The 27296-nt window shown below is 34.5% G+C and overlaps 1 protein-coding gene across 1 annotated transcript in view; it reads left to right on the top strand.

The window, feature by feature from the left end:
- The window catches only part of LOC150101198 (deubiquitinating protein VCPIP1-like), a 331399-nt gene that overhangs the window by 167793 nt on the left and 136310 nt on the right, over positions 1-27296 (top strand). Inside the window, exons 8-9 of the mRNA XM_090402113.1 lie at positions 938-1081; positions 19064-19197. Coding sequence (XP_090258239.1) covers positions 938-1081; positions 19064-19197 — 278 coding nt within the window. The remainder of the gene's footprint in view (positions 1-937; positions 1082-19063; positions 19198-27296) is intronic.

The following is a 27296-nucleotide window of genomic DNA, read 5'->3' as shown; positions in this document are numbered from 1 at the left end:
ATTAATATAAAAATAAATAGAATAAGCATCATGATATTAACTGAATAAATTTATATGGAATAAAGAGATTCATCAAAGCACCAGCAGTATACTAAGTATTCAAATTTGTTTGAACACTGTCTTTCTATCAGCATTCAGAAATGCCGCTAATGTAAACAGAACTGGAAAGAAAAGGACTGATAATAGGAATTTATCATGAAAAAAAGACCCAGAGATAACCAAACAATTAAGTGGTGTAGTTAGTATTGTCTTTCATGACAAGCCTGAGAGTTGAAGTCCTTACACATCACAGAGCAGTTTGGAAGAAAATTGTTAATAGTAAGCTTTTAATAATGAAAACTTAATGCTGTGAGATTATCAAATTATTCTGTACATTCTTTCCAAGAAGCATATCAGGAAATGCTTATATATTTTTGCAGGAAGAAATAATTTCTTAAAAAAAAAAAAAACATTTATAAATAAGTATTTAAAAAAATACAGAAATTTATTTTGAAAATAAATCTGGTGGAATATTTTTTCTGTATATTTATTTGTCATTTTAAGTGTTCATGGAAATTACAGTAAGGCATTATAAAAACTCATTAAAATAAACAATTGTGATACAATTGTTAATATGAGAATAATAAAACTGATGAAAATAACCTCTGAATTGTCTATGAAACTTGTTTAACATTAGAAATCATTCCATCATATTATTCATGCTAAGTAATAATGATTTTTAGAAATAAAGTTTAGTAGGTTACATTTTTTAACAGAAATTTAATCTTTTATTATCATATCAAACTGGTTTGAACAGTCAGAAGCTTATTAATTCTCTTGGAATAATATTCTTTTTTTAAATTTATGCAAATGTTTATTTTTTTGAATAGGGTTTAACTTTTTTTTTTTGCTTCCAGTAATGTTACATGGATGAGTCTTTTTTTATTCTTTGTTCCAGATCTCAGCTTCGCCTGCTAAAAAGAGATGGCTCCATTGTCTATAAGAATGGTGATAGAACAAAAACTCCATCCAAGTCTGTTACCTGTGATTGTGGTTACAAGCACTTCTGGGATGGAAAAGAATATGACAATCTTCCACAAAAGTAATCAGTTAACCATTCCTTTATTTAAGTCAAAATTTTTAATTTGTTAATGTCAGCTAACAAAATTATGCTTTGTTTTCATTAAATCAACACAGTTTTTATAATAAATGTTTTGGACACATAGCATGAAACAATACTATGGTTTTGCAAGTGGACAAACTCCTTCAGTTTGCTTATACAGTGGTATCTCGCTAATCTGAACCTCTTTAGTCCGAACCAATCAGTAACCCGAACTGCAGTTTGAAAGGGAAAAAAAGTATTATTTATTATTTTGTGTACTATTATTTTTATTTAATAATTATTATTTTAACTATTATTATTTATTTTATTATTATTAGAATACAGTATAACTATGGTGATACACAAAAAGAGGAAATTCAGAACGTGCATAATTTGGTTAAAATATAAATCCAGATGTTGAAATTTCACAAACAGATGTTAAGGAATGGATTACAGGTAGAACCGCAAATGAATTCGGAATCAAATCAGATGCTGAAATTATAAATATGATGCTGCAGAATGAATTGGAAGACAATGATGATAATAAAGAACTCGGAAAAAAAGTAAAACATGAAGAGGCAGTTGACAGTTTTAATGTGTATAGAATGGGCTAAGCAGAATGATACGCCATTCCACAAAATTTTATTGCTAATGCAGCTCTGAGAAGAAGCATTCGAAAAAAGTTTAGCTTCCAGGAAGCAAAAGAAAATCAGTGACTTTTTTACAAAGAAATAAAAACTTTTTTTTTTGTTATTTTGTGAAACATTTTTTATGTTATATACAAGAAAGTGATATTTTTTACACAAATTAAGTTATGTACTGAAGTATACAATTTTACTAAATCAGAATCCTCAACAATACAGTACATACAAACTAAATTTTTTACTAAAATAAACGTGTGTGTACTGTATTATTTTTTAAGTTTTACATTATACAATAGCTTTTTTTTCTATCAGTTACATCATTTATTTACAGAATTAAATTGATATAACATTAGAATCTGATTATTTTTGTCTTAAACGCTAGTTATTGTTGTCTCTTGGGGGAAATTCGCTAATCCGAATGAGCATGGTTTTTATTAGTTTGGATTAGTGAGTAATTACTGTAATATCAAAAAGTGCCACTATAGTTCAGTAAGGATGATATACTTGGGTTAGAAAGTCCTGAGTTCAATTCCTTCTTCAGTATTCAGAGGAAACTTGTCTTTTCAACTAATGCTGAGTTGGCCATTCTGGTATGGAGGTGGTATGGATGTCACTCCAGAATCTTGTATAGAATGCAAGCCATTCTAGAGAACTTGTAACCATTATGGATATATAGTTGCCTCATAGTTGTTACTCTTTTGATAACATTTTAAATGAACAATTAAGCAACAACTGCTGTCCACCAAATCACTTTCCAGTACTTTTTAACATAATTTTTAGTGTTATGTACAGCTATTTTTATATAAACAGTATGGGTATAGCAACAAAAAATGTCATCTGTGTACACTCAAGGATTTCAATATGATTATTATAAAATATGGGTAATGTGGAACTTCATATTATCACTTGATGAGTTGATTTAATAAGATGGAGGAAATTTATGTAGAAGAATTATTCACTCATGAATCAAAAGCAGACTGCATGATCTATAGGCTATAAGGGGAAAAAATTGAATTTTTATTTTAAATCTGCCATTCTGAAATGCTTTTCCCTTTTAAATTTTTGGAGAATATATAAAAAAAAGATTGTATAAAATCATTTTGTATAATTTAGAAATAAATGCACGGTGTATCCCAGGGGAAATCTGCCACACTTCAGGGATGGGATTGATTCCTTGTGATTTTTAGGAAAATAAATTGTTTCTCTATATAGATTGATATACAGACAGGTGGAGAGATACAAACATTTCGTGATTAATTTACTAGAAATTGCAGTATTGCCTGGCTCTACACATATCACAGTCTAATTCTCACATATTTTTGGAGCTTGTTATGTGCTTTTGGATTGACCAACCAAGCTTTCAAACAAGACTTATTTGGACATACATTCCATTTATGATTGTTGTAATGATTACTGTAATGCCCTTCTTGGGGTATACAACATTGATTCTTGACTGTTTCATACCATCCAAGTTTTGATGTACGTTAAATTTGCTTTGGGAAACTAGATCATTTGATGTAATTGAACATGACATTAATCATCATCATCATCATCATCAAATTCCTGCCATGTACCCTCAAGGGGTGTACAGGATATGACAGTACTACATGAAAAAATTACATCATTACTAACTTCATATCTACAATTTTCCTCCAAATCAGTCTGTTACTTGTCAAGACTCCAACATTATCAGATCTTATATTTCTATCGTCTAAGGCACTTTGTACCGTATCAATCCACCTATATCTTGGTCTTCCTCTGGGTCGTTTTCCTGCCAACCTGGCAGAGAACACTTGTTTTGCTAATCTTTCCTCTCCCATTCTATTTAAGTGACCATACCATCTGAGATTAGCTCTGCAAACGCATTCCTGGATGCTGACAATGTCAAGTTCTTTCCTAATATCCTCATTTTTAATATGATATTGCCATTGATGCCATCTGTTCACGCCTCTAATCTTTCTCAGGACTCTCATATCTGCGGTCTCTAGTCTTTGGTCAAGTGTTTTACTTCTGACCCAGCTCTCAGATCCATAAGTTAAAATTGGTTTGAACACAGTCTTGTATACAGCTAATTTAGTGTTCCGACTAATTTCTTTCTTATTCCATATGAATTTATTCAATTGACTTCCCACGATACCAGCTTTGCTGATTCTGTTGTCTATTTCTATATTTAGTTTACCATCTTCAGTAAAAATTGTGCCTAAGTAGCTGAAATGTTTTACTTGTTCCACAGGTTCTCCATTCACAACACAGTTGACATTTTCAATGATTCTGCCTATTTTCATTGTCTTTGTCTTTTTATTCCTGACCTTCATACCATATCTATTACAACAGCTATTCAATTTAGTCAGAGAATCTTGCAGACTTGTAGCGGATTTATTTAGAAGTATAACATCATCCGCATAAAGCAAAGAGCTGACATTAACATCTCCAATTTTGATATCAGGTTTAATACCACATTCCTTCATAATGTGATCCATATAGATAATGAATAACAGAGGGGATAATGTACATCCTTGTCTCACACCAGATTTAACATTAAACCATCTTCCTGTACTTCCTTCAATTCTAACTGCTGACTCACAACTCAAATAAAGACTAAGTATTGCTTGATATAATGCCCCATTGACACCATATAACTGCAGCGTATTGAATAACTTCTTTCTTGGCACCTTGTCATATGCCTTTTCCAAATCGACAAAACTTAAATACAGATCTTTGTTATATTCCCATGCTTTCTCGACTATTTGTCGTAAAGTGAAGATCTGATCCTGACAGCCTCTATTTGGCCTGAATCCAGCTTGTTCTTCACCAAGCTTTTCTTCCACAATTCTTCTCAACCGTTTCTCAAGTATACTTGCATAGATCTTGCCAGGAACACTCAGTAGGGAAATACCTCTGTAATTCTCACATTCAGTTTTATTTCCCTTTTTATATATGGGTACTATGAGAGCTCTACTCCAATCATCGGGAATTCGTCCCTCTGTCCAGGCTTTCTGAACTATGCAGTGCAGCCACTGTAAGACTCTTATACCACCATACTTCAGCATTTCTGGTCGAATATCATCTACTCCTGCTGCCTTTCCACATTTCAAGCCTTTGATGGCTTTTTCTACTTCAAGTATGGATTGACATTATATGACATTAATCATGAAATTCAAAATAAGGTTTTAAGCAATATACATTGCAATTTTGGAACAAGTTCTTGGCAAATATCTGCAAGTCTTTGGAGTGAACTAATATGCAATTAACATCCATACCATATACAAGAAGGAAGAACCTTGAAGTTGTAGATTCTAAGCTAGAAGTGAAGTTTTATGAACCAAAAGCACTTGTTCATGAATTCTGAGTATGGGTGCACTTTTTTCACTGATAAAGAAACATTTACTCAAGATGAAACAAATAATATTCAGTATAAACATTTGTGAGATGGTGAAAAATCTTCTCTCTTCAAATATACTGTAGAGTTCAGCTTTCCTTTTCATAATAACTCTAACCATAATCTTGTCCATGTTTATTTCCTTTTCTACAAATCACCAATCACCCAGCCCACATCTGGCATGTTCTTTGGCAGTAGTAGTGATTGGAATGATGTCCTAATTTCTATTACACTTAATAGTTTAATTAAGGTTTTGCTCTTCTGATGCAAAACTTGATTCAAAAACTTTACATTGCATTTAGCCTACGCTACATTATACAAAATCTGTAACAAAACCATAATCAAATCCAAATCAGACTTTAAAAGGACCAAATGTAGAAGGAATGCAGAAAGGACCTCCTACTCAAATGCCAGTCTAGCTATTTGTGCAGAACTCGTCATGAGCACTTCCCTTCCATGTTTCCATCTACATATCCAGATGGTATCATAACATCAACCAGAGATAATGCTGACTTCTTGAAATCAGATGACAAAGAGAAAAAATTCTGAACCATTATACCACTGACAACACAATGCATGCATTCTCTGTTTTTCTTCATAAAGAAATAAGAAAAATCCTCATTATGCTGAATACCAGTAAGTCTCCTTGGATATCATCTTGGATACCACCTTGTCCAGGTGGTATCTTCCTTTCCACCCCTGTCTGTCTGCATGTCATGCCTCTCAAAAAGTCAAGACTTATCAACAACCAACTTTTTCATTACTTGGAGCTTACCCATTAATTAGTGATTTCAACATGGATTCCTTCACTCTAATTTCATAGATCTTTTACCCAACCTTACTGAACTTTATACACAAGCCATGGAAAAAATTTGAGAAAGTTTTTTCCAGAGGTTTTTTTTTTTTCCCTCACATTACAGCTGAGGGTTGTAATCTTTGAGGATGATTACAACCCTCAGCTGTTCCAAAGGATGGAAGTAGATGGGATAAAGGAGGAGGCAGTGAAATTGGTTTGATGAGTTTCAAGATGAACTGTAAAAGGGCGTTGGTTAGCAGCGGCTCTTGTTTTAATGATTTTGTAAGAGAGTGGAGGAATAATAGGGGCCAATTCAGCAGAGTACTATCCATGAAAGTATCTATAGAAAAGGTACAAGGCAGAAACTGTATATCTTTGAGAGAGGGATCATTCATTAGTTGAATTGCCCTCTTCCAGATAGAATTGACAAATCATAAGTAGGCTTTTTGTGTTCCATCCCAAATATGGGAGCAGTATTCTATGGCTGGGCAGATTTGGGTTTTATATAGGGTTAGCAGCTGTGAAGGTGTGAAGTAGTGTCTTGAGCAAAACTATGCACCAAGTTTTATATCAGTTGCGGAGCTATAGGTCTTAGATTAGTCCTAGTACACAGCCCTCCATTCTAAATTGCCATCTTATTATCACCCTTCCCTCCTTAGTGATTAGGTTGCCAGTTTCCTTTTTGGTCGTTTCATTGTGTGCCATGGTAGAGGTTTCCCAGTCATCAGATTTTTCTGTCACTGAATGAACCCACTTGTACTCTCTTATTGGCTTAAACCACAAATAAACTTGATGGTACAACATCATGACATTTCATGGTGACCTGGGTTTCTCTCACAGGGCTTGCAGCCATGGCCATGGCTAACTCGGGGTTCCTGAGCTAAGTTTTATTTTTCTATTTCCTAATTGATTTATTTCAAGCGTTTGTCATACTTTTTTCTTGTTCTGACACTTATTGCTTCTACCATCATACTGACATTCCTCCTAATGAGGATTCTTTACTTTAAGCTTTCTATCCCTTGTCTCTCTTACTAACCCCAGGAGGAGGTCCTCCATTCTCCCAGAGCTATTAGAGTATTCGAGGGCCAGGGATGTTTCCTCCTCTTCCACTAACATACCTAGTAGTGGGCAGCAATGCTACTAGTATTAACCTCTTGTATACCTGCTACAAGAGGCAGAGAACTGACTTGGCTCCAACATGATAACCTTGGGCTATGCCGAACTGTACATATCTGGCCAGGATACTGCAGTAGAGTAGGCAATGGAAAAACCACTCTACTATTATCCCATGATAACCTCTACAACGATGCAACCTTATAACAGAGGGACAGCCGCCAGCCTGGCACACCAAGGCAACACCTCTAAGCATGGAGGGGAAAGGAATGTGCAACAAAGACCAAATTTGACTATGCTGAGGAATAATGACATCAACAAGACTGATGACAATCCCAGCCCGCAAAATCGCCAATCAGATATTCATAAAATAACTCTCAGAAAGACCTTTAGGATAGGAACACGGAACATCAGAGGACTCCTGCAACCTGGGAAACTAGACATAATACAGAATGAAATGGAAGACAATAAGATACTAATCTTAGGGTTGGCTGAACCTTACTGGAAAGAATGTGGTCATTTTACAACACATAAAGGAAACAAGGTGTTTTTCTCTGTCTAGACCATAACAGTGAAAAGGGAGTTGTCATCATTGTTAATAAAAACATAAGTAAAGCAGTAAAAGGATACAACCAGTCAATGACAGAATCATAACAGTAAGATTAAACACCAACCCAATTCCAACACTGCTGATACATTTATGCACCCACAACAAATGCAGAAGATGAAGTAAGTGAGAAATTCTATAAGGACCTAAATGAAACTATGGATACAATACGAAGAAAGGATATTCGAATAATTCTAGGAGACTTCAGTGCTAAGGTGGGATTCAATGCACAAGAGAACTGACTTGGCTCCAACATGATAACCTTGGGCTAGGACGAACTATACATATCTCTGGTCAGGATACTGCAGTAGAGTAGGCAACAGAAAAACCACTCGACTATTATCCCATGATAACCTTTACAACGATTCAGGCTTATAACAGAGGGACCTGTTATAAGTAGTGGACTGGGAATTAGAAACAAACAAGGAGAAAATTATTGGAGTTCTACATTGAAAGGGAATTAGCAGTTATTAATAATATCAAATTGACTCAAGAATCAAATCGACTACATTTTAATCGACAGAAGATGGAGGACACTAATCAATAACACCAAAACACTGCTAGGTCCAGAGGTGGATAAGACCATCAATTATTAATCTTTAATTTAAAGATCCATCTGAAAGCAAACAAGAATAACAGCAACAAAAGATATGACTTTTCACAAATGGACAACAAATTTACAATGAACATTGAAGCAAAGCTCAAGAAACAAAAACGCACACCTCAGGAACAAAATATTGAATCACATTGGACATACCTAAAACAAACCATTGCAAAATCTGCAGCCAAAAACATCTCAATAAAAAAGAAGAATGGTAGTCCATCGATTACAAAAGGAAACCCTAGAACTAATTGAAAAAAAGGAAACAATCTTAAATGACACTAATGACATAGTCAGAAGATGGAAAGAGTATTTTGCCGAGCTTTACAAGGACCCAGCTATTCAACAAGAAGACGAAGGAGCTATGGAAAACGTGGAAATGGAACAAGAGATCCTCAAAAGTGAAGTAGAACAAGCAATCAAAAAATTAAGGAATAACAAAGCCCCAGATCATGATTCAATACCAGCTGAAATGCTGAAAAACCTTGGAAAGAATGCAGTCAACTGGATACATGATTTATCCAACAAAATCTGGAAGATGGCCTGAATGACTGGACTAGGTCCACCATTATCCCAATCTGCAAAAAAGGCAATCACAACAAATGTGAAAACTCCACACCATTGCCCTTATCTCACATACTAGCAAGATTTTACTACACATTAATAAGGAAAGATTACAAAGTTTTATAGACCATCAGATCTCAGAAGAACAAGCAGGATTCAGAAAAGGTTGAGGAACTAGAGATCATATATCTAATATCAGACAATGAAAAAGCAAGGGAATTCAACTTTAAGCCTTTATCTTTGCTTCATGGATTACTCCAAAGCCTTTGACTGTATGAGGTGGGATATTTTATGCGATATCATGCAAGAATCAGGAATACCAAACCATCTAGAAACCCCTCGTAAAGAACTTATATCAAGGAAATCAAGCAACGGTAAGAATTGAAAACTTGGTGTCCTCTGCATTTCAATTTGAAAAAGGATCAAGACAAGGATGCATACTCTCACCATTACTATTCAACCTTTACAGCGAAACTATAATGAAAAGATCTCTAGAAAAGTGGAATGGAGGCATTAAATTAGGTGGCCAAACAATCACTAACCTACGATATGCAGGTGACAGTGATAATAGCAACAAACAAACAGGAATTAAAATCTGTCCTAAATCAATTAGAATGGGAAAGCTTAAGCCATGGTTTGCAAATAAATCAAGACAAAACCAAAATAATGATTTTAAACAATGCAGAAGAGACAGATGTAGAAGGAATTGAAATTGTCGACAATTTCAACTACCTTGGAGTGATGATAACAAAATAAAGATGGATGTAAAAAAGAGATGAGAAGAATAACACTAGCGAAGAAAGCGATGACTGATTTAACTAAGATCTGGAAAGACAGGCACATCTCCAAAAAGACCAAAATTAAGCTTGTAGAAACCTTAGTTTTTTCTATCTTTCTCTATGTTTCTGAATCTTGGACAATGATGATAGAAGAAAAATTGAGGGGTTTGAGCTCTGGTGCTGGAGAAGATTGTTAAGAGTGTCTTGAACAGAAAAACGAATAAACAAAAGTATCCTAGAAGAACTGAATATCCACACAAGACTGATAAACCTAATTGACAAGAGAATAGTGCAATATTTTGGACACGTATGTAGAAGGGAAGGCAACTGCCTGGAATAAATAATCATCCAAGGTAAACCATGTTTGAAAAGAAAAAGAGGAAAACCCCCCAACAGAAGGAAATGGCAAAGCATCATCACAAGTCCTCAGACATGAGGAGATCCAAGAGAGAAAGAGAGGGTTTCTCTCAGTTAAATGTGGCCTCACTGTTTTTTTTTTCAACAAACTAACGGTGAAAAGTCAGTTACTGGAATATACTTCAACTCAGCAACAGAAGAAGAATAATCCCACCATCAGAAGAACTGAAGATAGCAACCATCAGCATAAAGAATAACAATGGAAAGGAAATTGAACATGAAGAACTGGAAAAGTATCCATGGACATAATGGTGTACCAAGACACAGAAGAGTAAAATAGGTTAGATCCTACTAAATAATAAGCATAAGATCAGGCCAAATTCAAATATGATTGAATTCAGGTGGCAAATTACAAGAATAGAAAAATCCAATCTTTGGACTTGAAGTTAGAGGCAGGCCTGGAAAAGAAGGAATCATACGGAAAGTTCCTTTTTGATTACGGTTCCTATGAGTGGGTCTTCTTAAAGATCTTAGAGAAAAATGTGAAAAAGCTTTTTTGTTGTAAAAAGTAGTGGTAGCTAAACAAAAGTCATGGGAAGACTTAATATACTGAGGCAGCAAAACAAGTTCTGGAGACTGTTGGAAAAACAAACAAGGTAAAGATATTCTGTAATTTTGAGTAATTAATTTGAAAGATTGTTAAATGAGCAGTGGCAGAACAGTGGTAGAAAATGTTCAAGATGAATTCAAGAGAGTATGTGTGCATATGTATCAGTGCTTGAAGAAAAAACCATCAGAAATCTTAAATGTAAAAAGACTGCTGGAATAGAGATAATATTCAACTAGAAATGCTCAAATATGGAACTACAGAAGTTTTGCAGTAGTAATATGTAATGAGTTTTAAAATTCTGAATGACTGTAGTTGAACTCTCATCTATCTAGAAAAAGGGAAATAAAACAATTTGAGAATTTCATAGAAATTTCCCCATTGAGGAGTAAAAGTTCTAGGTAAAATTGATGCAACATACTTTAAAAAAAAATGCTCAGAAAATAATGGAGGAGAAACTCTGAGAAAAAGGTGGATTAACAAGATCAGATTTTTACTTTAAGACAAATATTAGAGAAATCATGAGAATGTAGCATGAATCTGTTTAAGGATTGTAGATCTGGAAAAGGTATTCTTCATCTATAGAGATTTCGAACAGCTTTTCTCTTCACTCTGTTGTATACTTTTAGAGAATAGCGAGAACCTGTGTCTTACATTGATTTTACATGTATTATCTTTTGTACCTCATTCATTTTTTAATAGCTGACCTATAATTTAAATATGGAGTGTACATTTACTCCTAATATCAGTAGTTAGAATTGAAGAAGATATATGATGTTATATAAAATCGGGAGTGAGATGAGTTTTCACTATCTCCAAATTCATTGTATTCTGGATAGATGACATCTATATATATTATTGTGAAGGAAACTGGCATTAAACTGGATGTAAAAAATCAGAGATTGAATTCAGTTTAGTAATAAAATTCATTACTTTATGCAGAAAATGTGTTATAATATTATATTATAATATTATACTCCTAAATAACTACAGTATCAAATTTTGGATAAAAATCAACAATAAAAAGGCAATTGTGAAAATAGACAGGAATATAAAAAGCATTGCCTGCATGGAGAATACTTCAGCTACAACTTTTAGCAAAGATTTCAGATTTAATTTGTAAATAGACATTAGAATAAACAAAGTTGATATAATGCAAATCAGCTGAATAAATTTATGTAGATTGAGAGAAATTAGCTAAAACCTTAAACTAGAAGTATACAAGATGAAGAGTTACTGGTGCTTAAGGGTCAAAGCTGTATAACTGGGAGGAGACCTTCATGTAGCATTTTAAGGAATGTGGAGAACTGACAAAGGCTTCTGACCTAATGTCCAATCCACACATTATGGTGCACCCTGTTAGGTATCTACCTGGATACCGAATGAATGAGGATGGGCTGGCAATTTGGGATTTAGCCAACCAAAATGTATTCTTTCTGACTTAAACCACAGCCAGTTAAAACAAAGGCCATCATTGTTTTCATCATGGAACCAGGGCGAATAGCACAAAGTCAGCTACTGGAACAAATTCCAGAACACATCCCAACCCAATATCGGCACAGATTAAGATTGGTACTGTCAACTTAAGAAGCATCAGTGGAAAAGAAATGGAACTATCAGAAGAATTGGATAAGTACCAGATTGACATAATGGGCATGGAGATCCAGATCTGCATGTGCATTTATGTGAGATCTCCAGATCTTGCATCCCCATCCGGATTCAAGGAATAAGAAAGTCTCATTGACTGTTATAATTGCTAGCAAATTTTCGAAGTGGTTCAAGACACAAGGTTATTCCGAGGATATAAAATAGGAAGTGATCACTATTTAGTCTAGAGTAGAATAAAATTGAACAGAAGAGTGTGTAAGATAGTTTTAAAATGAATCCAGAGAGGTATGTGATGAAGTTGTCTGTAAATATAGAAAAATCAGAACTTCATGGTGGACTCAGGAAGTTAGAGGCAGTGAAGTAAAAGAAGAAAGCATATCAAAAGTTTCTGGCAAATAAGTCAGCTTGTGCTCTTAGAGAATACAGAGACAAATGTAAGAAAACGAAGCACTGTAAAACTAGCTAAACAAGTTATGGAAAAACTTTGGTAAGAATAAAGATCAGAAAAGTGGCAAAATAATTTCTGGAGGCTATTGAAAAAGCTTAGAAATGGAGGAAAAAGTACTGTAAAAGGAATCAGGGATGAAAAAAATGACATGAAAACTGAAGATAAAGATATTCTAGATGTTCAGAGTAATTACTTTGAAAGACTGCTAACTTGAAACAAGCAATGTAGTGAGAATGCAGTCAGGAATACATATCCATACTTGAAGTAGAAAAAGTCATCAAAAACCTGAAATGTGGAAAGGCAGCTGTAGTAAATGAAAATCATCCAGAAATGTTCAAATATAGTAGTATAAAAGTTTTACAGTGACTGCTTTGCATAATTCAGAGGGCCTAGTCAGAAGATTGACCAGGCCTTGAAAAAAGGGAAATAAAAGAGTGGATGGAAGGAAGAGAAACTTGGTGAAGAACAATCTTGATTCAGACCAGATAGAGGTTGTCAGGATCAAATTTCACTTTAATACAAATAGTTCAGAAATTTTCTGAATATAACAGGGATTTGTATTTAAGTTTTGTTGATCTGGAAAAGGCATAGGACAAGGTGCTAGAGGAAGGCTCTTCAAAACACGTCAGTTATGTGGTGTAAATTGGACATTATATCAAGCAATACATAGTCTATATTTAAGCTGTAAGTCAGCAGTTATCATTGAAGGAGGTACAGGAAGATGGTTTGAAGTAAAACAGGTGTGCGACAAGGGTGCACATATCTCCACTGTTTTTCATTATCTATATGATAACATTATGGAGGAAAGTGGTATTAAATATATCAAAATTGGTGATGTTAATCTTGGCTCTTTACTTTATGCAGATAATGTTATACTTCTGAATAAATCCAGGACAAGTCTGCAAGATTTCCCGACTAAATTGAATAACTGTTGTAATAAATTTGGTATGAAAATTAGCAATAAAAATATAAAGACAATGAAAATAGGCAGAAACTGTGAAAACATCAATTGTATCCTGAGTGATGACCCTATAGAACAAGAAAACATTACAGCTATTTAGGCACAATTTTTAGTTAAGATGGTAAATTAAATAGAAATAGACAAGAGAATTAGTGAAGCTGTTATTGTAGGAAGTCAGCTGAATAAATTTATCTGGAATAAGAAAGGAATTAGTCAAAACACTAAATTACTGTTTACAAGACAATGTTCAAACCAATTTAAACTATGAATCTGAGAGCTGGGTTAGAAATAAAACATTTAATGAAAGACTGGAAACCACAGATATGAGAGTTCTGAGAAAGATTGATGAGGTGAATAGTTGGCATTAGTGGCAGTATCACATTAAAAATGAGAATATTAGGGAAAAACTTGGCATTGTCTTTATTCAGGAATGTGTTAGTAGAAATAATCTCAGGTGGTATGGTCACTTAAATGGAATGGGAGAGGAAAGATTAGCAAAATCTTCAGATGTGGCTGCAGCCTGACACAAATGATGCTGCTTTGGTTAGGTTTGTCATGAAATTAATTTAATAGAACATTTACAGTTGATAACTTTGGTACCATTTAATATTTCAAGGCATCCTTCAGTGGATTATTTCCATTCTGGATGACCAACCTAATAATTTACATCACTCCAATGTAAACCAATTTTTTTTTGAGGGGGTTGAATGTTGAATGATTCATTTTTGTAAATGCTATTTTACTGTGTGATGGCAGTTTATATGTGGTCATTATACTGCGAATTGTAATTGCATTTGTCATGTAGCCAGCCATGAATGCACACACAACACAGACTTTCATCAATCATGTGTGAGAGTTGCATACTGACTGTTTTGGGCTGTTGCATTAGCTTAGAATGTTGAAACTGTAGCTTATTAACTCTGTTAAATTATACCTTAAGCATTGTGATGCAACTTTGAAACTTGAATACAGCTTGGAAAATACTCCGGAATTTGGAATGGAAGGGGATGAAAGCCAGTTAGAATTATTTTTGTTTTGCAGTCAGAGCAGATGCTTGGATCTGGAGAATCAGTAATCATATGATGGAGTAAAATCATGAAGATAATCCTGTTTAGCACAGTTATAATGTCAAAGGAAATGATACCGAGATGAGATTAGTTCTCTAATAAAGGAAACTTGGATGTGGTTATGTTCTGAGTAACCAAGCAAACCTTCTAGTATATTCAAACATTGAAAATTTCTAGTATATTTTGTTAGTACTGATTAAAAATAGGTTTAAGGCTTTGGGATAATGCTGAGGATTATCTGGTGTTCTAAGAGGTTGTTAGACATTTTGTGTCAGAGTAGTGATAATAATGAATGCCTTACTATTTCTTGTGTGATCTGTGGAATTGAAGTTGGCAGGCAGTTGCAGTTGTGGATATTGAGGTTCCTAGGAAAAATAATCTCACTGAATGCATATTTTTATGCAGAACATCAGAGATACATAATTGAAGAGATCAGAGTTGTTAGAGACCAGAACTTGTAGAGAATGAAAGACAACGATTTAATGCTACAGAGTACGATAAGAAAATCTCATTTTATATGTGCACTGCCCTGGTGACAGAAGGAATCATGTAAAATGAGTTTTTGATTTGGAGCATGCATTGGCAGGTGAAAGACTCCTGAACATGCCACATAGAAGTCATCGTCTCTGTGCATAGTCTGGCAACATTAAAAAAAAAAAAAGGCATAGTTCTCAACATCACAACTACTCTTCGCTGTAAAAATGAGTACTTTAAATGTAAGATGCTACAACTTCAGTAGTTATAAAGAATTTAAATTGTTTATGATCATACTACTGGAAGCATATAACTGTCACGCTGCTAGTATTTTACCTTTGTCATGCTGCTAGTATTTTCCATCATGTATAAACAAAGACATAATGAGAAACTACGAAACCTATTTCAAAGACCCAACATACTATCATTTATAAGAAGCAAGAGAATTGAGTAATTTGATCATGTTTGAATAACAAGAAAAGACCCATGAAATGACCCTGAATACAAGGAAGGATGTGGTAAAGCGAGACTTAAAGACAGTTGTTTGAACACTTTATGGTAGTTGTAGCTTATGATAGACTGATGAAGAAATCTAGAGATGTCCTCATTAGACCTGAATGATCTATTAAGCTGGAAGAAGACTTTTTCTGCTAAAAATTCATCAAAGATTCCTTTGATGAATTTATAGCAGAAGGCACAGGATGCACGTGATACTCTTTCACGTAAAGTTGAAAGTGATTTTCCTTCATCATCTAAGTTGGATGACAAGCAAGATGCCAGTACGTCAGCCTGGAGATAAACTTCAAGTGATGTTATGGGAATAGTGCCAACTGTGCGAGAGAGAGAGAGTGCAGACAGGCAGAAACTGCATTCAACAGGGTTGTGGAAGAGACAAGAATGCTTAAGAGTATTTGGCATGAGTGACAAGTTTCTACATTTAGAAATGTAGAAAACTCCCTTTAAAACAGACTAAGCAATGTAAATGATTATTTTGCAAGTGTTGCAGGTTTCAGTGTAGAATATTTATGAATTTAAAGTTTTTGTTTCAACCAATACTTTTTGTAAACCACCTTAAGTACACTTCCTGAAAAGCCATGACTTGCATGCTAGGCAGGTATTTTGACAACTGTGGAGAATTAAAACTCATGCCAACATTGATAATTTTTATCACAGTGACAACAAGTATCAGGATCTAGAGAATGGAAACAGTTACTGTATGCCCACAGATATGAGAACCCTTTGACACTTCTGCGCATGTAGAAGGAGAATCCATTCCGATAATAGGGTAATCAATCCGTCTCGTGGGATGAGTTGTTTATTATTACACGTTGAAAAATTAACTTTTCTTTTATGAACATTGTAGTTTTTAAAGTGGTAACTATTTTGCTTGTATATATATTGCTTATTTCCAACTGTTATAGTTGGAAAATTTTACGTATAAAGCACGTGATTTTGCGTGTTAGTGACCAATTAGTACATCAGCTTATTTCTTCTTCCCCTTCAACGTGAACTGATTCTTCTTGGCACATTGTCAGACTAGGGTCTTAGATCTGTGGTCGGACAGTATCAACTAATTCATTCAGCCATGATAACTTAAAACTTCCTACAGCTTTAAGTTTGGCATCATAATTGTTTTGCACTAATCTTTGTAATATATGCTTTAATAGGTCACACTTAAAAAATCACACCTTACTGATCTATTGCGGTAATAACTTATTCTTCTTTTGCTATGCCTTATCCTGTGTTAAACGGGGTCGGCGTTTCCATCTTTAATCTTCTTCAAGATTCTCTGGTCCAGGGCATCTTCCTGACTCCATCCTTTCTCCCTTAAATCCTCTGCCACCTTATCCCTCCATCTGAGTTTGGGCCTGCCTCTTTTCCTCCTTCCCTCCATACACTCCACTCGTTTACCAACATACTCCTCACTTCTTCTCTCTACATGACCGAACCACCTCAGCCTGCTTTCTTGTACCTTCTTACCGATCGGTCCCACCTTGATCGTTCCTCTGATGTAGTTATTCCTTATCCTGTCCTTCTTTGTCACACCACTCATCCATCTCAACATCCACATCTCCACCACCTACATCATCCTCTCCTGTGCCTTTTGTTATAGGCCACGTCTCCGTGCCATAGAGCATCGCCAGCCTCACCACCATCTTATACAGCTTTCCTTTCATCTTACAACTCGCTCTCTTGTCGCACAGGACCCCGCTCATCTTCCTCCAGTTCATCCAGCTGCATGTTATTTAGTGCTGTATTCTCTCATCCAGGTCACCATTCCTCTCGACGACCAACACAAGGTACTTGAATTTCTTCCCTGAAGTTAACCTTTCACCCTGGAGTCGTATGATCATATCCTCATCACTCCCCGTTGACATATATTCAATCTTTACCCAGTTAATTTTCATACCTTTCTCCACTTGTCCAGGGTCTTTTCAAGCTTCTCTCGGAATGATTTGCGGAGAACAATATCATCGGCAAACATCATGCTCCCTGGTGCCTCCTATGACTATGACAACAAAAACATGCTTCATTAGTGTGTTGTCTTTGACAATAAGTGGGAGACTGAGCCTTGTGTATGTGTTTGCAACAGTTACTGTGTAGCCTACCATATACATAACTTTGAGGGAACATTGTTTGGAAGACATCTAATTGGAAATGAATTACTAGGTTCAGTCCCATGCACTGTCTGGTGGCTAGCCTCTAGAAATGCTTTGGAGATGTACCCTTTGAGATCAGATCTCTGGATCTCTTCACTATGTTTGGCATGCCCTTAAAGGGTGTCACTTGTAATGCATATTAGAAATTCTTACATATGAATTTGAATGGAAGTAAAACAGTCACTCATACTAGAAACCATTGATATGAGTTCTATGGAAAAATTAGCAACATGAACAATGGCAAAACCATATTAAAAAGGCTGATGCCATTATTGTCTAAGGACATCACTGGAGTTAATCTAAAGTAGTAGAGTAATTTTATTTAATAAGGAGATTAGTTATTTATAAAACTGTTTGTAAATAATTAATCTCCTTATTGGTTTGATCAAATTGAGAAACCTAGCAATATCATATAGTTTGAAGGAAATTGTTTACAGATAATAAAAGCATAACTGTATTGGGAGTTTTGATAGATAATCCATACAGCCTACTTGAGATTATATTAAATAACAATGATATGTTTCTTAACTTAGTGTTCTGTTTATTCCATTACTATAAACTTACATAACAATAATAAAATTCATGCAAAATAAATAATAATGCTATACTACTATATAAGTAAAGCAGATATTAGACCCAGCATTATTTCAAAGGCAAATGTAGGAACTATGAAGGTTTCGTAAAAATAAGTTGACCAGAGAGCTTATGTGAATATACTCACTGGCATTCCCGAGTTGCTTTAGTGCAGACTACTTAGAAAACATAGGCGCTGCCCAAGTGTCTATATATTCGCTTTCTATTAGTCCATTTTGCTAAAGTTTCACTGGCCTGACAGCTGTTTTGAACTGATTGATTCTCCTCAGAGACCAGGCAGAAAACTTAAGAGAGCAAAAACTCTTTTTCAGTACTAAGGAACTTGTAACGTCAGAGGTGTATTTTTCGTAAGCAAACCCTCGGTCGGTGCGTAAAAGTATTTACTAAAATAAAGAGCCAAAAGGCTTCAGTTCGGTGATTCAAAATTATATATATGATGCTGGATCTAATATCCACTTATATAATTTTTCATTGCCGAACTGAAGCCTTTTGGCTCTTTATTTTACATAATACTATATGTTGTTTATTTTGTGTGATTTATTCATATGTTATTCTGTTCCATATAAATCTATTCCATACTCTACCTCCCAAGAGGTATTTCTTCTCTTTCACCTCTTTAAAATTATTTCTTAAAAATTTTATTTATCGTTATTAATTTTATTTTATTTTTTAGATACTTAGTCTGTACCATTTTATCATGATGCCTTTTTTTATTTTGTATAGATTACCCGTTACCCTTGAATGGAACTATAAAGTAATCAGGGATGAGGTGATATGGTTCCAGCATGAAACGAATGAGTCACTAAATAGCAATGTCTACCAAGTGGCTGCAGAAATTGTTCAGAAGCATTTTCCTGGTAATTTTTTTTTGTTTGGACATGTGATATTTTTACTACCCTAATTTTTTTTTTCATGTTTGTTTTAGATAATTGATAATGGCTCTGAGAATTTACAGTTTACATAAATGATTTTGTAGATCAGTTACTGAATTGACTGCATTTTTTAATTTGATGTAAAAAAAAAAAATAATTACTTCAGATCTCGATACTGTAAAATGCAATTTTTTGCAGTTTCCATAACATGTTCTATAATAATGTGCTTTTCTGTATATAATATATCATTAAAGCACATTCATGTTAATGACAATTTAGTTATATTGTTACATTTCCATCGTCACATGGTGCTCACATTTCATAATCATCATCATCGTCAAATTCCTGCCATGTACCCTCAAGGGCGTGTACAGGATATGATAGTACTACATGAAAAATTTATATCATTACTAACTTCCTATCTACAATTTTCCTCCAAATCAGTCTGTTACTTGTCAAGACTCCAACATTATCAGATCTTATATTTTTATCGTCTAAGGCACTTTGTACTGTATCAATCCATCTATATCTTGGTCTTCCTCTGGGTCGTTTTCCTGCCAACCTGGCCGAGAACACTTATTTTGCTAATCTTTTCCTCTCCCATTCTGTTTAAGTGACCATACCACCTGAGATTAGCTCTGCTAACGCATTCCTGGATGCTGACAATGTCAAGTTCTTTCCTAATATCCTTGTTTTTAATATGATGTTGCCATTGATGCCATCTGTTCACTGCCTCTAATCTTTCTCAGGACTCTATTATCTGCAGTCTCCAGTCTTTGGTTAAGTGCTTTACTTCTGACCCAGTTCTCAGATCCATAAGTTAAAACTGGTTTAAACACTGTCTTGTATACAGCTAATTTAGTGTTTTGACTAATTTCTCTCTTATTCCATATGAATTTATTCAATTGACTTCCTACCATACAAGCTTTGTTGATTCTGTCGTCTATTTCCATATTTAATTTCCCATCTTCACTAAAAATTGTGCCTAAAGTAGCTGAAATGTTTTACTTGTTCCACAAGTTCTCCATTCACAATGCAGTTGACATTTCAACGATTCTGCCTATTTTCATTCTCTTTGTCTTTTTATTGCTGACCTTCATACATTATCTATTACAACAATTATTCAGTTTAGTCAGGGAATCTTGCAGACCATCTTCCTCTACTTCCCTCAATCCTAACTGCTGATTTACAACTCAAATAAAGACTAAGTATTGCTTGATATAATGCCCAATTAACACCATACAACTGTAGTGTATTGAATAGGTTCTCTCTTGGCACCTTGTCATATGCCTTTTCCAAATCACCAAAACTTAAATACAGATCTTTCATATATTCCCATGATTTTTTGACTATTTGTCGTAAAGTGAAGATCTGATCCTGACAGCTTCTATTTGGCCTGAATCCAGTTGTTCTTCACCAAGCTTTTCTTCCACAATTCTTCTCAACCGTTTCTCAAATATACTTGTGTAGATCTTGCCAGGAACACCCAGTAGGGATATACCTCTGTAATTCTCACATTCAGTTTTATTTCTCTTTTTATGTATGGGTACTATGAGAGCTCTACTCCAATCATCGGGAATTCGTCACTCTATCCACTCATTCTGAACTATGCAGTGCAGTCTCTGTAAGACTTTAATGCCACCATACTTAAGCATTTCTGTTCGAATATCATATACTCCTGCTGCCTTTCCATATTTCAAGCCTTTGATGGCTTGTTCTACTTCAAGTATGGATATATATTCCTGACTGTATGCCTGTTGAGTGTTTTTTTTTACCACTGTGCTATCACTGCTTTTCGAAGTAATTACTCCATACTTCAAGGATATATTTTTCTCCTGTTTTCATGTCACCTTTATCATCTCTAATTCCTTTTACAGCACTTCTTTCCTCCATTTCTTAGTTTCTTCAACAACCTCTAGAACATTTTGCCACCTTCTTGATATTCATTTTCTATGTTCTTGCGAAAGTCCTCCCATGTCTTTTGTTTAGCTAGTTTTACACAGTGTTTAGCTTTCTTACATTTGTCTCTGTATTCTCTAAGAGCAAAAGCTGACTTATTTGCCAGGAACTTTTATATGCTTTCTTCTTTTCCTTCACTGCCTCTTTAACTTCCTGTGTCCACCATGGAGTTCTGATTTTTCTATCCTTACATACAACCTCACCACATGCCTCTCTGGCTTAATCAATCAGGTTTTCTCCAAGGTTTGGTTCCTGTTCTCAAACTCTTTCATTTTTTCTTCAATAAATTTTGTGTATTTTAGTCTAAAGCTCACATCTGAGAGCTGCTCAACTTTTATTCGCTTTAAAACTTTCTTACATGTTATTCTTTTCAATATGAAATTCAATTTTATCCTGCTCAAGACTAAATAGAGATCACTTCCAATTTCAAATCCTCTGTACACTCTGGTGTCCTGCACCAGGGAGACAACATCACTATCAACAATAACATAGTAAATGAGACTTTTCTTATTCCTTGCCTCTTCTCTCCATGTGAATTTGTGCACATTTTTATGTTGGAACATCGTGTTAGTAATAACCAGTCCATGTTCTGAGCAAAAATCCAACAGGTATTTTCCATTATGGTTAGGGTTCATATACATCCCGTATTTTACGGGATTGTCCCTTATTACGAGTTTGTGTCCTTGCATCCCAATAAAACTCTTTGGGACGCAGAATTCTCCCGTAATTTGTGGATTTGTGTTTAACATTCCCATTCTTAAACATAAAACATGTAATTGCCAAGAAATCGATATTAGTTTTTGATCATAAAATTGTCTTATCAATTGACAATACTGACATGTTGCGAGACTAGTGCAACTACCGGAAGTTGTAATAACTAAGCATGGTTTATTTGATATGTCACAGATCTGTTATGAAACGTAATTAGCCTTATTATTTTATATGCCTTAAAAATGCCGAAGAGAAAGTGTGTTCTCACAGAAAAGCTAAGGACTGAATACCCTTTTATTATGCCATGTAATTATGATGGCATAATCAACGAGAAAGAAATTGCTGTTCTATAGTAGAGGTATTTGTAAGTTCGGTTCACTTAAAACCTTGATATTCCAGGTCTACCTACTCACTGATGAGACCTCAAAAAAGGTTGAAACCGGTCTGGGTAGTGACCTCTTCTCATAATGTAAAACAGTATATATACATCTCTTAGGAGCTGTGTTTTACATTATGAGAGAATATTAAGTTCAGTGACGGAGCTTGCTCCACCTTCGCTTGGAGTTGTACTACCCAAGTGATCACTTACACTTGGGCTCGCCGATAGTTTTTTCACCATGAAACTCTATGGATTCGATGGATTTCGATCTGAGTTTCGTATCCAGCTATAAAATAAAATGGGATTTACCATCTCCCTTTAAACTTAACTTACGTCACTGGTAAAATAGCCTTTTGGCTTATTATAGTAGTAAAGTGTCAGTTTATTTTTCAGTTTGTTTAACCGGGCGACACCCCAGCTGGCATGAAATTTTGTCATGTTGTACCATCATTTTTTATTTTGGTTTAACCAATAAGAATACAATTTGGTTGGCTAAATCCCAAATTTCCAGCCCATCCTTGTTCAGTATCCAGGTAGATACCCAACAGGGTGCACCACGAGAAGGTAAGGATTGGACATTAGGTCAGAAGCCCTGGTTGGTTCTCTGCATTCCTTTAAAGGCTATGTGGAGGTCTCCTCTCAGTTATACAGCTTTGACCCTTACAGTAATATTTAAATGAATATTACTGTAACAGTCAAATATTTAAATTTGACCCTTTCAATAAAATAAGGGTCAAATATTACAAAGTGTAATATTTGACCCTTACATGTAATATTTAAATGAATGGTTCCTGAATCCTTTTAGTATAGCTAAGAAAATTTTTAAAAAAATTAAAAAAACTAATCCTTTCAAATTTCTTATAATTTTAGATACTGTAATTGTTAAATCCTCTTAATATAACAATTTTCTTGGATCAGCTGTGATCTATCTTTGAGTATATTTTCCTGAAAGTTTTGTCAATTTACTGCATTAATTCTCTTGGAAATAAAATTACTGGAAAAAAATGCTAGTGGGATTAGGTATTGCATGTTATTTCTTTCTATCCTTGAAAAATTCACACCAAATCTTTATCTTAATAAATGCATATAAGCAATATACAAGGTTTGTTAGAAACCGAAGTTGCTATTTAAAAAAATTTGAGGAAAACAGCAAGCTGAACTGAAGATTCGAATAACACACATACTACAGCAGGAACTGAAATTTTTTTAACATTTATTTGTTTAAACCTTCACATATGCAGATACTCAAGTTTTGTAAATAGATATTTGGCTTATTTTATAAATCAGTAAATAAGGATATTGTACAATTACAAGGGTGGTCTGAAAAGGGATTGACTATAGATGGCAACACTATCGGCAAGATTTTTTTTTTCTAAGTTGGTACATTGTCATAAGCATCCATTTGAAATTGCAAGTCATTCTATCAAGTAGTTTGTTTTATACAGCTGTCTGAAGCAAAAGTGTTGTCTGTATCCCTTGAAAATGATAAAATTGAGTATCATGTAGTTATAAAAATTTTTGTAAAAGAAGGTTTAATGCCAAAAGAAATTCATTCGAAGTTCATAAAAGTTTATGGGCACTCTTCTCCTTCGTTTTGACAATTAAGAAATGGGCTACTGAGTTTAAAACTTGGCCATACCAGCTTTGAAGATGAACCACGTGAAGGATGTCCAAAAAGTGTAACAATACCAGAAATCATTGATCAAGTGCACGATATGGTATTGGATGAGATCACAGGCAAGTCAAAGTGCGTGAAATTGCTGAGCCTATAGGCATTTCAAAAGAATGTGTAGGATATATTTTGCATGAAGAATTGCAAATGAAAAAGCTTTGAGCAAGATGGATGGCTCGCTTGCTCACAGCAGATCAAAAACGCACTCGCATGAAAATCTCTGAACAGTGCTTGGAGTGTTTTAACAAGAATAAAACTGATTTTGTGCATTGATTTATTACTATGGATGAGACTTGGATTCACGATTACACACCAGAATCCAAACAGCAGTCAAAACAGTGGACAGAAGCTGGTTGTTCAGCACCAAAGAAGACAAAGTCGGTTCTATCAGCAGGAAAGGTCATGGCATCGGTGTTTTGGGATGCTAAAGGCATTTTGTTTATTAATTATCTTGAAAAGAGTAAAACGATAATCAGGGAATATTATTCCGATCTTTTAACCAAACTAGATGAAAAATTTTTTGAGAAAACGCCTGGTTTGCAGAAGAAAAAAATCCTCTTTCCTCAGGACAATGCACCCGCCTATGTTGTTTTGCCAATGGGAAAATTAAGGGATCTGCACTATGAATTGTTGGAACATCCACCCACCCTATTCCCCAGATTTGGCTCCCTCTTACTTCTATCTCTTCCGAAAACTAAAACTCTTCCTCACTGGTCAGCATTTTTCTTCAAATCAAAAGGTGATTGCAGCTGTAGAAGGGTATTTTGCTTATCTTACTGAGAACCACTACAGGGATGGGATAATGGTGCTGGAGCATCGCTGGAATAAATGTATTACTCTTAAGGGTGATTATGTTGAAAAATAAAAATAAATTTGAAATGATAAATTCGTTTTTTCATTGTTAGGCTGAGAACTTTTCAGACTACCCTCATATGATTTCACATTTCTGGCAAAAGATAATCAGCATGCAGTTGAAAAATTTTTTAAATACAAATTACATTAGCACCTCCTCTCCTCTGGCAGTATGATGTTATCAGATGAAAACTCAGAGCAAAAGAGAAAGAGAAAATGTTGAATTTCTAAATGCATGCTATCCACTTGCCCTAGTGTGTCATTACATCATTTTGTGATTGTATATGAATATACAGTCATACCCCGACTTACACGAATCCGGAGTTACGCGGTTTCATATATGTACGTATTCCCATCCCGCTTCACGCCTCACCACTAGTCGTATCTTTCCCACACCGGCCGCATTTGCCAGTGTCGCACATGCTGTGAACGAGCACTGACGTGTTTCGCGCGGTCTCCATTCATACACGATTTTTATAGTTTACAAACCTTGCGATTGTTTAATGTTATGTTCTTGATAAAAATTTTATCACATAAAAAATAACGTCGTCCAAAGGAAGCAAGTCCGATTCTTCTACAGCTAGCAAGAAAAGAAAAACATTGGCTTTTGAAACAAAACTCAACATTATTAAGGATTTTGAAGGCTGAATAAAAATTTGCGAGCTAGCAAAGAAGTTTTATCTACACGAATCCACATTCAAGAACAATCATAAAAGAAAAGTTTACAGATTTTGGAGGACATAGATTCTAATGAGGTACGAATTGTAGCAACAAGGTAAGGAACAAAAAAGGCATTATGCCGTCAGACAAATCTATTAGATTTTATGAAACCATTGACATCGAAATAACTTTCTTTTTTTTTTATGTACAAAAAACTACAATTATGATTATATTTCTTGGTGTTTTTATAAATGTAGGTGTTTTTATAAACCTTTGGTCCCAATTAACTAATATTTTGTATGTTTGTATGCAAAATTATACTCGAGTTACGCGAATTCGACTTACGTGCTTTTTGTTGGTCCCACCTACCGCGTAACTTCGGGATATGACTGTATAGCATATTTGCAAAACATCTGCTATTCATTCATTCGTACTAAATGTAGCAATATAAATGATCTTTGTTTAAAGATGAAGTTTACTGACAAAATTGCATGAGGAAAATGCTTGTTTCATTACATGTGGTAAATAAGTTTTATAACATTCTCTTTGTATATCTCTAACCTATAGCCTACTAACAGTACTAATATGTGATAGATTTCTAAGTTTTCATCATCAGAATTCACATTAAAAAAAAAAAAACAGCACATTTGCTGATTGAATAGTTTACACATGTAATTCATTACCATTCACAGTGAACCAATTTTCTCAGTAGTGTTAAGGATAGCTAGTAGGAAACATTGATCCTCTGATTTAACCAAAAGCACATTTCATGAAAATTTTCATATTTGAAAAAAGCAAATCTAAAAATTCAGTCGAATCATTCCGGTTTTGTGACCACATTTTTATTAAAAAAAAGACTGTTTTTAAAAGTAAACAAGTACTAAAAAACAAACCCAACAAGTTTCGTTAGTCATCAGACTAACATCTTCAGGGGTAAAGATAACTAACAGTTAAAAGCACAAACTATAAGAAATTATAAAAAAACAAGTTCATTTATTGGTATTATGAACATCAAAAAAGTTCGTTAAAAAACCAAATAACAGATCTCTACAACTGTTAATAAGTGTTAGCTGGAAACAGTGCTATTTGATGTGGCATTCTGTGGTTCACTTTCACTCTGTCCGAGGTCTGAACTGGGTAAATTTTTAATAAACACTGACCAAACTTGATTTAAAATCAAGCCTTGATTTTGATTGCATTGTGTGTGGGAATTTTAATCATATTTGCTGCCTCTTTGAATTTTCTTGTGAAACAGTTTTTATCAGTGTAGGACATGTTTGTTCTGTCCCAGAGTACATCATGACCGGTAGAAGCTGTGTGAAATGCCAAATTGATGTTCATAATACCAATAAATGAACTTGTTTTTTTGTAATTTCTTATAGTTTGTGCTTTAAACTGTTAGTTATCTTTATCCCTGAAGATGTTAGTCTGACTACCAACAAAACTTGTTGGATTTTTTTTTAGCACTTGTTTAGTTTTAAAAACAGTCTTTTTTTAATAAAAATGTGGTCACAAAACCAGAATGATTCGATTGAACTTCTTAACCACAGAAACCTCCACTTGATTATGGAAATTCACGGTGAGTTTAATTGGTCTAAAGTTTCACAATTTGAGAAATTACACATGAAAAAGCAGAACTTTATCAACCGTTTGATATTTTTAATCCGTTGCAGAGACAATGAAATTGTTCCCAAGTTCAAAAATCAAACGGTTATTCAAATCCAATAAGGCCAACAGAATTAGCTATATTGAGAGAAAGAATTGCAGCTACTAGAGCAGAATTGTCCAAGATTAACCAGGATACGTGTAATATACATAATGAACTGGCCACATCACTGCCATCCGAATTAT

The sequence above is a fragment of the Typopeltis vanoorti genome, chromosome 12 (assembly GCF_054136105.1).
Source record: "Typopeltis vanoorti isolate ZY-2024b chromosome 12, IOZ_Tvanoo_1.0, whole genome shotgun sequence".
In the NCBI taxonomy this organism is placed as follows: Eukaryota; Metazoa; Arthropoda; class Arachnida; order Uropygi; family Thelyphonidae; genus Typopeltis; species Typopeltis vanoorti.
This window is presented reverse-complemented; position numbering and strand designations above follow the sequence as displayed.